Raw genomic sequence first — 18,268 nt, 5'->3', positions numbered from 1 at the left:
AGAGGAGATTGAGATGGCAGTAAACTAGCTGGTAGCAATTCAGCAGTTTGTGTAGCAAACTCTCCATGAGGAACCATATCTTCACTTCGGACAAGTTCAGGGTTCGTAGATTTAGTCCATGTAAGGTCTGTCTGACATTCAATAGAAGCTGTTGTCACAGGTGATTTTTTGGTTACAGAGGCATATGATTCATTTTGGTGGAGGGGTGGAACAAGTTGAGTAAGTGAGTGAATTGATAAATTCGATTTAACAAATTTCCAGTTACTGTGACAGCGTATCAACTTAGTGTGGGAGAAAAGCCCAAAGTGATGCAGGTCTCAGGCATTTACCACTTTAGTGAAACTCACAATCACGACAAACCCAGAAACATAACTTGGGCGAACCAGGATTCGATCCCATGATCACAGGTTTCTGGCGTGCCCAAGGGACGCAACTCTGCACGACGAATCGTAGCGCCTTAGGCGACTGGGCCACCCGCGCCCCGATCTAAATGTGACAGACAGACGGACAGAAGTTTTTATTCGATCAACAACTAAACTAGGACATCAATAAAAATATTACATTCATGAGCTCAAGTAGCTCTTAAACGTCGTTACCAAGAATAACCTATCCATAAAAAGTGTCATGTATTGACGTCATCAGGTTACTGTTTGTCTGTCCATGATTTGGTACATGCCTTCCATTCCGGCCTTGATGTGGTTGTTGACATGGCAGTGGTACAACCACCGGCCGGTATTTATTGCACGCATGCGTACAGTTACGAACATTCCCGGGAAGATCTGAGTGACGTCATTTTTCCTGTCCGTGTCACTGAACTCCGTGACAAGGTTGCCATGGAAATGAATGGAGTGAAGGTCAAACTGTGACCCCAGGGACAACAGATACCATGCAACCTCTTCATCTTTATACATCGTTGGTATTGGCTGGTTTCCGTAGAGGAAGCCATTTATAACTGCAATGTACAAATACAAGATGAGTGAGTGAGTGAGTTTGGTTTAACGCCGCTTTTAACAATATTCCAGTTATATCGCAAAGTGTCAGTTTAACGTTTGTGGTCTTAGACGTTTACCAGTTAGGTGAAACCAATGAGCACGGGTATGGTGATGATAAACCTAGAAACATAATCGGGGCGGGCGGGATTCGAACCCACAATCATAGGTTTCTGGCGTGCCCAAGGGACGCAACTCTTCATAGCGAATCTCGGCGCCTTACACGACTGGGCCACCCGTGCCCCCAGATACAAGTAGAATTAGTGATACAGTGAATTCATCATTCGTAACCACTCGCCCCTAACACGAAAAAAAGGTTCGTCCCCCCAACCCTATTATTCAATTGTTATGTTAGAAATCACGAGTAACCAGTCACAATGTGCCTATGACTTGAAGTTCCTCCTGAATGTTTATGTGTGCTTTGTATCGAAAAACATATCAAAGTTGCAGTTTGTCTCACGATGTTGACTAATGTAGAAAATATTTATGTAAACATACAAAGGCGGGTGTAGGTCAACAAGTTGACTCTTTTAATCGGTATACTCGTTGCCAGAAAGACGGAACCTTTTTGATAAAATGACCACGAGAGGAGCACGTGTCGCTTTTCATTTTATCCCGGACTGACTCTCTTGGTCACGAGTAATGAGGGAGGATTTTGAATCGTTTCGTCGTCCTTGACATATTACAGACGTCGTTAGTTAAACCCTGTTAATCCGAACGCCGCTTTTGCAAGTGAAGTCACGATATTTGCATTAGAGAATCCTGGGCCCGTTGTGACGTTTTCCGGAAAGCGAGTTCATGACACACGATTTCATGACGCCAAAGCAAATATTAGTTATAACAGTTCAACGTACCGTGCATTCTGTTGCTGTTTGTAAAATTCTTGTTATGACGATCCACCAAATCTGGTCGTGGTGAATAGGTAGCGATATTCTCTTCAAGGTACCAACTAAAGTTTTCATCCAACACTGTAAAATACGCTACAAAATCCCTATCGACGTCCGTTCTTTTTCCGTATTTGTCCAAAATCCCACTTTTGCATATGACAAGAGGTCCCACAAGTCCCGAGTTGGTGTCTTTCATGGCGTCGACATCCGAGTAGTACATCCGGGACACACAGGGGGCGTCGGATGGCCCAGGACCGTCATCTTTTGTCACTTCCCACTGATAGCTGAACGTCTTGCCGGGTTGAACAATACCCTGGTCGCGTTGGCTGGGCATCCAGGGGCCGAGCCGAGCAGTGATACTCTGTAGTCCTTCCGGATGAATGGAATATGGACGCTGACCTTTATTTCTGAACCTTATTGTCAAAATGTCTCCGACTTCCAGATAAATCACGGGTCCCAGAAAGCCAAGATATGCCTCGTCTGACTTGCGCTTGACTGGGTACCTGAACCTCTTGTCCTTGTATTGTTTATAGAACATTTTCTTGTATTTTGTTCCCATTAAATACCCTGTATGGTTTGTGTAGACGGTCCCTCTCCTGAAAACGGTTGAACAGATGCCATTAACAAACGATCACAATGATTCAATGCGCCCAGTCGCCAGGGAGTGACTTAATGGCAAGAAGAATTATGTACATATTTTACCAGGATAGCGGGATACAGTTGGTCAGTGAAATATATTAAAAGAAACGCAACTAAGAATCATTTTTTAGCCTGAATCGATCTGGTTGTTGTGCAGACTTCTTTATTTATAATATTTCCATTAAGTGGAGTGAGTGAATAGTGCTTAACGCCGCTTCTAGTAATATTCCAGCAATATCACGACGGGTGACACCAGAAATTGGCTTCACACATTGTACCCATGTGGGGATTAGAACCCGGGTCTTCGGCGTGACGAGCGAACGCTTTAACCACTAGGCTTCCCCACCGCCCCACATTAAGTGGATGTAGAGTTAATTGATCTATTTACTTTAATCTTGATAGGCCCGACAATTCCTTCTTTGAACTGTTGGACCTTTACTGACAACGCCTAACTTACAATTTTAAAGCAGGGTCTGTTATCTAATATAAACCTGTTCCCGATCACAACCCTGGGCCAGGGCCTTCTCCTGTTCAACGATACTTGATCTTATAAACCTCTCAGATTAGAGATGTTATATTTCAGTGGATCGAACTTGCAACTCTCGTATCTGTAGCCAAGTGTTGATGAATGTTCTTTGAGATTTGTCTTTCGGTTTATAAGCAACATACACCACTTCCCTTCGGAAAAAACACTTCACCTTGCGTTTTTATGAGACTTAAAACCATCGGACGTGTTTTATCCTTCACACAACATCTTTAGCCACATACAAATCCCCGACTCCCGGTGATGAGGTACGTGGTCTTCTGTAGAAAGTTGCAGGGGATGTTGGAGACACGGACTCCGCTCCCGTAAAGTATACTGACAATGAAAGCTGGTATACCGTTTGTTTGACTTGACGCTATTCAGATATGTACCCCGTTAATTAAAGTATTTGGGACCAATTCTTTACCTGAATGCCTTACAGGCTTTTCCTAGATAGGACGCTATCGAGAGACTATGACATCAAAGTCTTAAAGGAGGAATTGGTCGGGTGAATCGGCAGACCCATCATGTAAGCTTCGTCTGATTTAAACACGGCTTTCATGGTAACTCTATTATTACTATTATCATTATTATTATTTTATTATTATTATTATTTTGTTGCCCACTTGCACAAAGCGATCTAAGCGCTACGACTATAGTAAGCCTATGTTAAAGTATGGGAGTATCATCTTAGCGCTAAGATCGCTTTGTGCAAGTGGGCCCTAGACTAGGTTAAGGAATCCGGTCGTGAAGCACCGCCCCCTTGACAGGTACATGTCCTGGGTACCGCCCCCGCCATAAGGACGGCATCACATGGCCGACTCGTCCCGTCCCCCGGGCTCACCTGTCAGGTGTGATGAATGGCACCCCCTGCACCATGTCCATGTGATGCGGGGTGTAGTCCCACACGCCCTCCTCCGCCTGGAGGTAGAAGATCCTCTCCCGACCCCTACGGACACGAGGGGAGGGGGCGGGATACCGAACGGGGCACTCCGTCACCTGGTACATGGCGCTCATTCCCTTCACGAAATGGTCGTTGGAGTGGCACTGTAAACCCCACGTGCCTGAAAGAGTTTGGTAATGAATAAAACAAACAGCTCTGCTTCTACTTCTACTCAACGTTCACCTCCATTCAGAGTCCCGTTTAACGTTATCCAATCTCATTAAAATCAGATCTTTGTACTCGCTACCGCTAAACAAAGATCTGAGGACATTCCATTACGGGTCACGTCAGAACGACCTTTCATCCGACCAATCAGAGCGTCGTTTAACAGATCATGAAAGTGACAGTCGGAATCTGTTTTCTAATCATGCAACCAAGAAATATTTAACACGGGGTATTCCGAACGATAGTTACGGGTTTTATGATTATATCCATACAATCTAGGCCATCTATAAGCCATTCCAGAGTGTTCTTCTTATCAGTTTTAATTTTTTTTAATCGAGAATACGTCAAAATATGTTTCGAAGCGTAGTCGCCAGTTTGAAACTAGTCTCGTAAAGCTCGAGAAAGCTGCCTTCTGATTGGCTAATGTCGATTTCTTGTCAGTCATTTCATTGGTCGGTCAAAATTCGCGAAAGGTCGTTCTGACGTGACCCGTAATGGGATGTCCTCAGATCTTTGTTTAGCGATAGCGAGAACTAAGATCTGATTTTAATGAGATTGAACGTTATCAAAACACAGCGGTATACGATTTTACTCACAGAGACTGATACAACCCACCATGTTGGTTATTGTTCGTTTGTTTGTTGATTAACGCGACAGTAAAATACCAACTCTATCCCCGCTGTCTTTAAATAGACTTGGACCAGACAAACCCGTGGTTGATATTATGAACAACATGCCAGCTCGTCGGGGTAGGGTGACACGCAAAACACTGAGGCTAGTGACCTTATTCATTTAATCTCCAACTACGACAAACTTCAGGTACTGGGGATCTTTTCTGATCCCAAATCCAATGGGATGCCACACACCGTTACGTCTGGCAAACACCAGTATTGACATAACATCGTAAAGAATACAAACAATTAAGCATAACTTTGAATAATTATTGCAGTTCCGTACCTATGTTCCTGGGCGACATGATGAGAGTCTTCAGGGCCCCGGATATCATCCCCGTGGATACTTTGTGCTGGTGGTGGTTCTCGAACATGTTGCCATGGAAATAGAGAGTATGAAGATCTAAATCCGTTCCCAGGTTGAAGGCGTACCAGCGTATCACCTCCCCCCTACACATTGCCAGGCCCGGCACGTTCCCGTACATAAAGCCGTTAATACCTGTGCAACAAGCAGCAGAATTTCATTAAATAGAGAGAAAACAATTTGTAAATTAGGGAAAAGAGTAAAATAAGGAAAATACTGTTTCACAACACAGTGTTATTACAACCACATCATATCTCCATGGCAACAGTCAGAACCAGACAGGCTAGTGGTTGATAGCATGAGCATCCATTCAGGGCATCTGCATGGTTTAGGTGACACATAACTAAACACTGTTACCATCAGATCCTATCATAATCATATTATTTACAGTTGGTTCCACGTGAATGACGATACATTCCAAAAGAAAGGTCAGGTGAGGTGAAAATGGGTTTAACGTCGCGTCCAAGATTATTGCACTTATATAGCGACGTGCATGTACCTGTCTGTGTGTGGCTGCTTGTACTAGTCTGGACTGATGCCGATTTATAGTGCTAGCTCACTGAGATACCATGCCGCAATTTTTACATGAATACCCCACTCAGACACAGTATACTGACTCCGAGCCGACCAGTCCTTGTTTTAGCCCTTTTAATGCCGAACGCCAGACAGGGTAACAACAAGTATCATCTTTTAACGTCTTTAGGCATGACGCGGCCGGGGATCGAACCCCGGACCTTCCGCTCTCCGGGCGGACGCTCTACCACTAGACCACGGAGGCGGTCCTCCGAAGAAAAGAAAACTAGCTACAGTCAATATGTTTTATGTGGAATATGTTCAATGGAACGGCACATACGTTAGGTGAGGCGGTGATAAATATAAAACGCCAAGGCGAAAGCCATCTCCATCTTCCAACGAAACATATTCTATTGGGCGTAAAAGGCAAAGTGGCGGTGAAACATTATGTGAAAGGGTGACTGAAAAATCAGTGATGACACCAGGTGTTAGCCAAAAGGTTATTATATAATAAGCTTGTCACCCGTCTCTTACACAATTGGCATAAGGAAGTATGTGTTTGCTGCCTGACAAATCCTTCATTTGAAAACAAATACAAATGAGACACATATAACATTATGATTGATGATCATACAGTAAACTACGGTTATAACGAAGTCAAAGGTACCACTTATTTTAGTTCGTTATAACCGCAGTTCGTTATAAGCATATCTACAGCACATAAACAGCAAATAGCCGGGACCAAAAATAAGTTCGTTATATCCGTCAGTTCGTTATAAGCGTGTTCGTTATAAACGTAGTTTACTGTACAGAAGGACAATGTGGTAACTGCCTCCTCACTAATACAGAAATACATTTGCTGCTCTCAATCGTGATTGGCCAACGAGGAGAGCTACTTACTGGACATCCTATTTGCTTCCAAGAACTGTCCGTCCGAGCGGTTGACTTTGTGATCGACCTTCGCCAGTTTTATGTTGTCTTCCAGGTACCAGGAGAAGTTCTCGTCCACGATGGAGAAGTAGAGGAAGAATTCGCGAACTGCTGTTCTCTAGAATAGAGAGGAAGAAGAACTCTTAAGCCGCTGTTCTCTAGGACACAGATGTAGAGAGAGGAAGAGTGAGTTAAGATTTAACGTCACATCGGCAGTATTTCAGCCATATCGTGACAGAGAGAGGAAGAGGAAGGGGTTGTAAACCGCTGTATGCAGTAGAACAGAAACGAAGAGGAAGGATTCCTGTCATAATCCCTATAGTGCTGTAAAATACAAGTCACTCGAGTTAAAAGATGGTACTCGTTGTTAGTGGGCTAACTATAAAGTCGGTATTAGTCCGGGAAAGGTCAAGCAGCCACACACACGCGTGCATGCACGTTGCTATATGAGTACACTAATCCTGAACGTTACTTCCCATTTCACCTCACCTAACTTCTTCGTTCTTCCCTTCATCATAGCCAGTTACCTTCTTTATTTCTCCTTTCCTGCAGACAACAAGGGGTCCCACCAATCCGCTGTATATATCGTGGCCGATGTCGGTGCCGGACGTGTAGATCCGGATGACACAGTTGGGGTCGTCTGTCTCCGGTCTGAGGTAGTCCGGCACTTCCCAGTAGTACGTCTGTACTCGCCCCGGGGGGACGAACTTTTTTGATGTCTCTGTCAAAGGAGCGTACGATGTGGTTGGAAAGTCAAGTGATGGACAAGATCACCTACACACCATGATAATACAGTAAACTACGGTTATAACGAACGCAAAGGTTCTAAGTTTAGTTCGTTATAACCGTAGTTCCTTATTAGCATATGTACAGAATATACACAGCAGTGGCCGGGACAAAACAATAAGTTCGTCATATCCGTCAGTTCGTTATAAGCGTGTTCGTTATTAATGGCACTTCCAATTGTGTGTTTATTACTCATTTGAGTAGTGACGGCTTTGGTCACTTATGCGTTTACCATCACACCACGTAGACAACGATGCAAAGCTCAAGCAATTGTTACATTTTAAGGTGAGAGATCCCCTTTTTATATCTACAATGAACTACGGTTATAACGAACTAAAAGGGACCACTAATTGTAGTTCGTTTTAACAGTAGTTGGTTTTTAGGCATATATACACACTATATACAGCAAATCGACGGGACCCCAAAACAGTTCGTTATATCAGTCAGCTCGGTATAAGCGTGATTGTTATAAACGTAGTTAACTGTACTTATATCGACAGAACAGAAGGTTACAACTCTTGTGACACCAACGATGGCGATGGTTGTGACAAACCACGAATTATCATCCGGAGTAATCTAGAATTAGATTCAATCATCTTTCTTTTATATTCCGACACTAGCATATATATTACCTGGATGGTTGTCGTTATACAACATCCCTTCATTGTCCTTATTACACTGCACACCGTGTGGATGTAGCGAGTAGGGCCGGCTCGCCCGATTCAGGAAGTGCACTTCAATGGCGTCCCCTACCTCCGCTTTAATGACGGGGCCGAGAAATCCAAGATGTTCTTCACTCTTGGACCGCTGTTTCTGTATTTTGAACGATGTGTCCGTATACCCAGTGAATACGGCCTTCTTGTATGTGCCGCCGATCCTTGTGCGGTTCTTCTCGAAATAAATTTTAGATCTCCTAGGAAAGACAATGAACAACTAATACAAAATTAGTACATTAAATTACATGTGAAAAACAGATGTTTGCATTTACTGATTTATTCATTTTAGCAATAGTGCTTTCCCGTCAACGATTTCCACATTTCTCAACTATTCCTGAATAGGACACCGCCATATTGTTTGAGATCAACAGTTTTAAGCCGGTTAATACCAATATTAGAAAAATGTATATTAGTAAATGCATCAGAAATGACAGTGCAGTAAACATATTCATAAATATCATGAACACTCAAAATACACAAACAATAAGTGATACCTGTTTATACCTATTCATGTGTGTGTGTGTGTATATATATATGTGTGTGTGTATGGATGTATAATAGCGCTAAGAAATGAAACCTTCGTATGTCTGTATTTTGGGCCACTGGCCTCTATACTGAATAATTTGTCTTGTCTTGTCAATACCTAACATAAATATTTTTCATAGATGAAGACAATAATTTGATGGTTCTTTGAGGTCCAAACCTAAATGCCCTGAACTATTTTTGATCTGTGAGTTAACGGAACTGTGTATCCATAACTCAGTAAAAAGTGCTGATTAAAAGTAATTTGAATAATTTTGATTCCATCAATTCTGTGAACTACTTTCATTGGAACTATTACGTAGCTTACCCGTTTCGTAATGTCCCTCCTTCGTATTTATTTGTGTGGGAGGGGGCATAATTCCATAGAATCTCTTCTGCAGCTATATAGTAGCGCCGGACATTTCGAGGTGGCACCATCTTGGGTTTAAGCCGGATATGGCTGCATGTCCCGACATTGAAGAAGGCGGTCATGCCATCTGGAAGAACCGTGATGTATTATTGATGGGTATATATGAATAAAAATATGTTTCTATTTTACTTCCAAACAGCAATACGAGTGAAATATACGAAAGTGCGAAAAACTCCTGTGAACCGGATAAAGAGTTTCATATATCCGGAGTTCGACACATCCGACTGGACAATGTAACCAAGAACTAGGTAGATCTGGGATGTATGACTCCATATAACCACCCTGATATAACCAAAAGCGAAGTGTGAAAAGAACGCCAGAGAATAACCAGTCTCGATTATCTGCCGAAAAAGATTCCTTTGTCCCGAGAAGGCACGAATAGCGGAAAGTGATATGAGTGTATGAAAAATAAATAAAAATCAGTGATGACACTAGGTATTTGCAGATTTAATTATGAAAATATATTCATATCCCTCACATCTAGTCCTTTCTCAATCCACCAATGTCACATTTTGGACCAAGGAGTGAGTGAGCTTTTAACAGTATTCCAGTTATATCACGGCGTGTTAGCTTAATGTGGGATGAAAGCCCGAAGTGATGCAGGTCTCAGACGTTTACCACTTCGGTGAAACGCACGAGCAACCAAGAAACATAATCGGGGCGAACCGGGATTCGAACCCACAATCACAGGTTTATGAGGCGCCCAAGGGACGCAACTCTGCACAGCGAATCGCGGCGCCTTAGACGACTGGACAACCCGTGCCCCCTTTGGACCAAGAACATGATGAAGTAATGATATAATATGTAGGGCTGTGATGATGGATCAGTCAGATCTTACGAACTCTTAACAAGGCCATTAAAGATGATAATTATGTATATACGTATTTACGTACATTCACGACACTACACCCCTAACCTCTTTTGTAAACTACCGGGACTACCATATATTACTCACCCACAAAGTTTGCCATCACCTCATCGTACAGCAGCCAGCGCCCCACGGCCAGCGCCTTGACCGTCACCGTGGCGAACTGGGCCACCTCCAGGCTGATGGAGTTGCGACTGAAACCAACAGCATTACCCGCTCTCTTTTACACTGATAGCGATGGGGTGTGTCGCAAATAACAAATGTCATGCATGTCATTAGAAAGCATAATATACTGTATCAACTGGGAAATATGAGTCGCTAACTACACATTACGACATTAAATATAAATACATTTTATTAAAATGTATCCTGTAGTCATTGTTTGACAGGGGCGGTCGGGTAGCCTAGTGGTTAAAGCGTTCGCTCGTCACGCCGAAGACCCGAGTTCGATTCCCGACATGGGTACAATGTGTGAAGCCCATTTCTGGTGTCCCCCGCCGTGATATTGCTGGAATATTGCTAAAAGCGGCGTAAAACCAAACTCACTCACTCACTCATTGTTTGACAAAACTTATTTGTTTTAGTTTACCAGCTGACACCTAAGTACAAGCGTTTTCTCGTCACGCTGTACGCCCTGGTTCGAATCCCCACATGGGTATAATGTGTGATGCCCTTTTCTGGTGTCACTCGTCGTGATATTGCTGGAATATCGAGGCGGCGTATACCAAGCCACTCACTCACTCACTCACGCACTCACGCACGCACGCGCGCACTCACTCACTCACTCACTCCTACCTTTGGGAATATGCAGTGTCCCTTTAACTATCTAGGATACATTTGACATTTATCAAACTTTAGTCAATGGCATGTTTAGATATTCCGGATATATGAAAATAGAGAAGGTGTGGTGCTTTATTTTTTCACGGTATGAAAATGCTTGGGTTACACTTGGTTTTTGTCAACACCGTACCCGTGATCCCGTGTCACCGATGCGATAAATGTCAAGGAGCTGCATAAACGCCGCGATATGAATATAAACTCGTAAAATGGGGTCAAATCCAACTCGCTCATATTTGAATATGTTCGTTATTATTCAATGTAAAAGCTGTAACTATTAATAGACACAGAGGGAGTACCATGGTTCGTGTGTCATAAATCTTCATAAAAGCACAAATTATGAGCTGAACTGTTTCGTTCCACAAAGCAACGCGTCCGCGTCCGCGTCTTCTATGATTTATTGAAGCTATTAAAGTCGCACCACATAGATCTGATTCTTGAACTGAAGTCTATTCTATATAAACGAAATTTAATTCAAACACTGTGTAGAGGCGGTATAAGAAAATATATTCTTTGAACACGGCGAATCCATTAAAAAAACTTAAGCATTTTAGACATTTCCCAATGTACTGTTAACCCTTTCTCGCCGATTCACCCAAAGCAATTAATATACCAGTATATTGGTAATTCGGTATTTTTCAATGTAAAGTTGTGTAGAAAATACAATTTATTCAGATCTCCTTGCCCAAAGCGGGTCATAGTGAGTGAGTGAGTATGGTTTTACGCCGCTGTTAGCAATATTCCAGCAATATCACGGCTTCACACATTGTACCCATGTCGGGAATCGAACCCGGGTCTTGGGCGTGGCGTGTGAACGCTTTAACCACCAGGCTACCCCAAAGCGGGTGATAATTAACCTATTGAAGATCAGTTTGTTCAACGAGGCGTAACAGGTGTAAATCTGCGTTGAGACGGAAAAACTATTAAGATTCATATTCAATATGTATTAAACATTTCAGGAAATACTCATGCTTGCAATAAGTATCGAAAGCTAAAATCCAGATTTCCTACATGTGACCAAACTGTTTGAAAGAATGGCCGCTGATGGCTAGCTGGTGCATATCTTTGGCGTGACCCATGGCAGCAAAATGAAACGTGACAGTTTCCCCTACACAGGCGTCAAGGCCGGGGAGGTTGCCGTAAACGTAGCCATTGAGGGCTGGCATCGTATTCCAACGTCGGAACCGGTTGTCCCTGACGTTGACCTTGTTGATGGTGCTGATGTTGCCGCCGAATCTGTGAAGGTTGTCCTGCATGTACCAGCTTCTGTTCTCATCCATCTGACTGGCATAGATGGCGTATTGGCGCCCACTCGGCGCCTTGTCCAGGATGCCTGTAACAGTCCAGATGAGCAAGTGAATGTTGTTTTACGCCACATTCAGCAATAATCCATCTGTATTCCGATCAAAACAATCATATGACAAACCGGCATACAGATTTACGCGCCGTGCAGATATTACAGTGAGTGAGTGAGTTGGGTTTAACGCCGCTTTCAACAACATTCCAGTTATGTCGGCTTGATGTGGGGGGAAAGCCCGCAGGTCTCAGACGTTTACCACTCCGGTGAAACCCACGAGCACGGGTATGGTGCTGACAAACCTAGAAACATAATCGAGGCGAACCGGGATTCGAACTCACAATCATAGGTTTCGTGCCCAAGGGACGCAATTCTGCAAGGTGAATCGCGGCGCCTTAGACGACTGGGCCATCAGATACTGATTATTGATGACGAGAAGTGGTGGAACTAAAATAATGGATTCCGAAAAGGAATCCAGTAACAGAAAACTGACAATGCTGAATAATGTTCGTAACGTGGCCGGGGCGGACATAACGATCGGGCTTTATATACGTTACAAATACAGTAAACTACGTTTATAACGAACACGCTTATAACGAACTGACGGATATAACGAACTTCCTTTTTGTCCCGACCATTTGTTGTAGTTATGCTGTATATATGCTTATAACGAACTTCGGTTATAACGAACTAAAATTAATGGTCCCGTTGAGTTCGTTATAACCGTAGTTTACTTACCTCCCTCCGTGGGAGGAACGTGTTCAGTTCGGTGACACTCATTTGACAAATGCGTGTGAGTACCTCGTACAGAACGCTTTACTTATGGGTTCTTAGGTAGTTTATTTTTTAGCCTTAGTGTACTTTGTGAGATTCGAACCCGGACCTTCAGCGGCACGATTGCTAACCGAACTTAATAATATCTGTATCACAGATAAATAAACCTTCCTTTCCAATTATTAAACATTACTTATCCTGACTGTCACAACTGGTTGATGTTCGCCGTGGGACTGGGTCATATGTTTAATGACGTTGAACAATAAGCAACTTCTATTTCTACCGCCGAACTGTGACCTTACCTGGTGTGCAGGTGTAGATGAAGCCGACGAGGCCGGCGTTGGTGTCGTTGGTGGGGACGACGTGAGAGTGGTAGATCCAGGAAATGCAGTCCGGACTCTGGGGGCTGGGGCTGGCCTGCTTGTTGATCTCCCACCGGTACGTGTGGGACCCCCCGGGCCACACAAGGTCATCCGAGGTCATGTTATGGTAGCCATCGTGGTACTTAGCACCTGCAAGTGTGGGAAAATGTCATATGTAGGTGAGGTGAAATGGGGTTTAACGTCGCATCCAAGATTATTGCACTTATATAGCGACGTGCATGTACGTGTGTGTGTTTGTGTGGCTGCTTGTACTAGTCCGGACTGATGCCGATTTATAGTGCTAGCTCACTGAGATACCTTGCCGCAGTTTAACATGAATACCCCACTCAGACACAGTATACTGACTCCGAGCCGACCAGTCCTTGTTTTAGCCCCTCAATGCCGAGCGCCAGACAGGGTAACAACAAGTACCATCTTTTAACGTATTTTGGTATGATGCGGTCGGGGATCGAACCCCGGACCTTCCGCTCTCTGGCCGGACGCTCTACCACTAGACCCAAGACACATCCATTCAATCCAAGGAACTTTTCAACATCAACAGGACGTCATCATAACCGCCGCCACGTTTGGATGCACCCGTGTCGCCATTACCAGATTGATGCAACAGACAGATAGGCGTAAGAGCGGGAGACAAAAGGGTGACCACGCCCATTGAAGACCGCCACATCAGCACCATCTATCTATGAAACCGCGTCATTACAGCGACGGCAACGGCAGCGACGGCACTGCAGCTTTGACACAAGGTCAGTCGACAGACCATGTATAGGAGATTAAGAGAGAGCGGTTTCAGAGCGGTCCTACAGCGGAGTGATGTTAACGCGTCAACACCGACGTTACAAGTTGACAAGGGCCAGGCGAGATCAATTCGACGTTGGTAAGTGCGGGCCGGGGGACGTGTCATGTTCTCATAGTGGATATAGCTTGTACAGAAATGACGATCGGCAGCGAGAATACAGACGAGCAGGTGAACGTTTAGTGCCCAATTGTGGAGGCGGTAGGGTCATGATCATGATCTGAAGCGATATGTGCGGTGATTTCAAAACGAGGCTCAGGGATATCGGTATAAAGTTTTGAGAAGCGTTTTGCAACCATGCGATCACCAACAGCGAAGACAATGCGGGACCCATATACGGCAAGGTTCATGATCACACAGAACTTTCTGAACAACACGAACATTCACGTTTTACCCTGGCCACTATGTTCTCCTGATATGAACCCCATCGAAAATGTATGGGATCACCTTGACCGACAGATCAGAAGACGACCAGCGGCACCAGTCAAACGTCAAGAACTGGAACAATGGCAGCGGATTACCTCCAACGTCATCCGACATTTAACGACATTTAACGTCATTGGTGCGTCGTCGTGTTCAGGCATGCTGTTATATTATTCACAAGGTGGGTATTAAGTTGGCTTTGAATGTGCTTTCAAATATTTTAAAGTGTTGGTACAGTGATATTGTGAAACGTGTCATTTTAGACCCTATATGTGTCTTTTTGTTCAAGGGGGCGGTCGGGTAGCCTAGTGGTTAAAGCGTTCGCTCGTCACGCCGAAGACCCGGGTTCGATTCCCGACATGGGTACAATGTGTGAAGCCCATTTCTCGTGTCCCCCGCCGTGATATTGCTTGAATATTGCTAAAAGCGGTGTAAAACCATACTCACTCACTCACTCACTCACTTTTGTTCAAGAGTTCTTTTGGATAACATGAACAGTTCCACACATTATTTTAGAACACAACTCCAATGAAATATACATACACATATTGGATTTCTTTCATAGTCTTTCAAACTCTTGGTATACTTTCTTTTGGACATTGGTGTATGTCATTCACCTTTTACAACCAACTGCCGATAATTTTTAACTCACTCACTCTTACGTCCAGCATGACGTGCTTTGGACCTATATTAACCCGGAATTTTGACAGGGAGACATTGTCATTTATAACAGTCAGAGGCAGGAAGCACTGGTACTCCCATGAGTATATTCGCTGTAGCTCACCTTCACTCGTCTTGTTGTACAGCAGCCCGTGTGGATGCATGGAATACCTCTGGGTGGCGAAGTTCTTGAAGTGAAGCAGGAGCGTGTCCCCCTCCTCTCCCTTCAAGATGGGACCAAGGAAGCCGAGCCATTTGGGCTTCTCAATCTCCACAGAATATGTGGCATCTGTGTACTGCTTGTACACCGCCTTCTTGTACACCCGCCCCAGCAGGTTGTGGCCCTGATAGAGATAGTATTTGGACGGGCTTGTGATGTTGAATCTGGATACCGACAAAATAATATAATGATGACATCCTCTATATTTTCTGGAACAAATTATATCTTCAACCACACCCCTCTATGATGACAATCATGATTGCCATAACGCGAGTGAAAGTGACAATTACATTCACAAATAGATGAAACAGATAAACTGGTACATAAACTGACACGTGAAACAGAGCGGTACATTCCCTTACAGGTGAAACAGACAGGTACATTCCCCGACCGTAGAAACAGACAGGTACATTTCCCAACAGGTGAAACAGAAAGTTACATTCACTGACACATGAAACAGACAGGTACATTCACTGACAGGTGAGACAGAGAGGTACATGCACTGACAGATTTAACACGCAGGTACATTCCCCGACAGGGGAAACAGACAGGTAAATTCCCCGACAGGGGAAACAGAAAGTTACATTCACTGACACATGAAACAGACAGGTACATTCACTGACAGGTGAGACAGAGAGGTACATGCAGTGACAGATAAAACAGGCAGGTACATTCCCCGACAGGGGAAACAGACAGGTAAATTCCCCGACAGGGGAAACAGACAGGTACATTCCCCAACAGGTGAAACAGAAAGTTACATTCACTGACACATGAAACAGACAGGTACATTCACTGACAGGTGAGACAGAGAGGTACATGCACTGACAGATAAAACAGGCAGGTACATTCCCCGACAGGGGAAACAGACAGGTACATTCCCCGACAGGGGAAACAGACAGGTACATTCCCCGACAGGTGAAACAGAAAGTTACATTCACTGACACATGAAACAGACAGGTACATGCACTGACAGATAAAACAGGAAGGTACATTCCCCGACAGGGGAAACAGACAGGTACATTCACTGACAGGTGAGACAGAGAGGCACATGCACTGACAGATAAAACAGGAAGGTACATTCCTCGACAGGGGAAACAGACAGGTACATTCCCAACAGGTGAAACAGAAAGTTACATTCACTGACACATGAAACAGACAGGTACATGCACTGACAGGTGAGACAGAGAGGTACATGCACTTACAGATAAAACAGACAGGTACATTCCCCGACCGTAGAAACAGACAGGTACATTTCCCAACAGGTGAAACAGAAAGTTACATTCACTGACACATGAAACAGACAGGTACATTCACTGACAGGTGAGACAGAGAGGTACATGCACTGACAGATAAAACAGGCAGGTACATTCACCGACAGGGGAAACAGACAGGTACATTCCCCGACAGGGGAAACAGAAAGTTACATTCACTGACACATGAAACAGACAGGTACATTCACTGACAGGTGAGACAGAGAGGTACATGCACTGACAGTGAAAACAGGCAGGTACATTCCGCGACAGGGGAAACAGACAGGTACATTCACCGACAGGTGAAACAGACAGGTACAATCACTGACACATGAAACAGGGAGGTACATTCACCGACAGGTGAGACAGAGAGGTACATTTCCCGACAAGTGAAACCATGAGGTACATTCCCCGACAGGTGAAACAGAGAGGTACATTCAAAGACAGGTGAAACAGACTGGTGAATTCACTGGCCGGTGAAACAGACAGGTGCATCCTGTGACAGGTGAAATAGTAGGATTCATTTTAGGTACGTCAATATCCAAATGAAAAACGTCCATTGTAACATTATTCTCATTTTATGTGATTACGTTTATGTTGGGTTTTTTTATATGTGTACTCACTTTGTGGGCGTCACAAGATCCCCGGATGGCGCGTAGTCCCACAGAACCTCCACACAGCCGATGTAGTAGTGTCTGTCCACGCCGTTACAGAACGCCGTCAGAATCAGCATCACACCGATGACACACCAAGCCGGCATGATGAGGCGGACAAACTAACTAACTTACTAGAAATTAACTAGGAAAAACGGGTTTTCAGTTTTATGACTGTTAAAGGCAAATTTTAAAAACAAGTGGATGTTACTTTTCCACTGAAAATGTTGCATGAATGAGTGATGGATGAGGCCACAACATCTCCAGGCCCTATGCCCAGCAAACCAGACCCGCTTTTGAGATCACATGGATTAATTCCATTGTGCTGCAATGCAGTTAAGGCAAGTCATGTCATGTCATTTATCCCTGTAAGGTTGACCCATATGAAGAGATAGTGGTAGAGGAATAATACACTAGCTTTTAACCTGTGTGAACGTTTTTAGGAAATTATGTCTTGAATCATAGATGACATCGATGCATGGTTAGTTTTCTGAGTAAGTTATATCACACTTCGAAGACAGAAGCATCTGAAACCTTTTTTATATATTTGAATTTGGATGATACAGTTTAGGCAGATAAACGGGTTTATTGTCTAGTGTCTGCGTTGCTGTCAGTCATGGCTGTCACGCGCTGGTGACATGATGAGGGTCAGAGTTTACATTAAGCCAATACACTGGGGACGCGTGCTCACTTGTCCTAAACCAATGCCTGTGTTACAACATATTCTGTATACATTATTCATTGTTTCCTTCTGAGTGCGAGTTTCTCTTTTGCAACGAGACGAGTAACGATCATGATAGAAGACACCAAAACGTGTTTGGTAACACTGAATATTTGTTGCATTGCAAAATTATATCAGGATGCAACTTCCTTATGACAAAAGATTTCATAAGTTTGATTGTTTCAGGTTAATAGGATGTTTTATTGTTGAAGCATACATTTTAGAAGATTTCTTGTGCATCATTGTGAAAATAATTCGGTTTATAATTTTGGTAAAAAAAATGTCGAATTGTTGAAATTGTGGCATTTATA

At 43.8% G+C, this 18,268-nt stretch overlaps 1 protein-coding gene across 1 annotated transcript; it reads right to left on the bottom strand.

Annotated features, from left to right (window-relative positions):
* Window positions 1–638: 638 nt before the first annotated feature.
* LOC139453300 (hephaestin-like protein) lies at window positions 639–17,343 on the bottom strand. The gene is made up of 13 exons (XM_071234947.1): window positions 17,207–17,343; window positions 15,238–15,497; window positions 13,157–13,366; window positions 11,795–12,116; window positions 10,034–10,140; window positions 8,977–9,145; window positions 8,043–8,323; window positions 7,152–7,345; window positions 6,595–6,742; window positions 5,104–5,316; window positions 3,883–4,102; window positions 1,844–2,472; window positions 639–952 (listed from the first exon to the last, which is right to left on the bottom strand). The coding sequence occupies exons 1-13, from the start codon at window positions 17,341–17,343 to the stop codon at window positions 639–641; spliced, it is 3,204 nt and encodes a 1,067-aa protein (XP_071091048.1).
* Between the last annotated feature and the right edge of the window lie 925 nt (window positions 17,344–18,268).

This window comes from Haliotis cracherodii, unplaced genomic scaffold (genome assembly GCF_022045235.1).
Source record: "Haliotis cracherodii isolate W230 unplaced genomic scaffold, xgHalCrac1.p SCAF_9, whole genome shotgun sequence".
Classification (NCBI taxonomy): domain Eukaryota; kingdom Metazoa; phylum Mollusca; class Gastropoda; order Lepetellida; family Haliotidae; genus Haliotis; species Haliotis cracherodii.
This window is presented reverse-complemented; position numbering and strand designations above follow the sequence as displayed.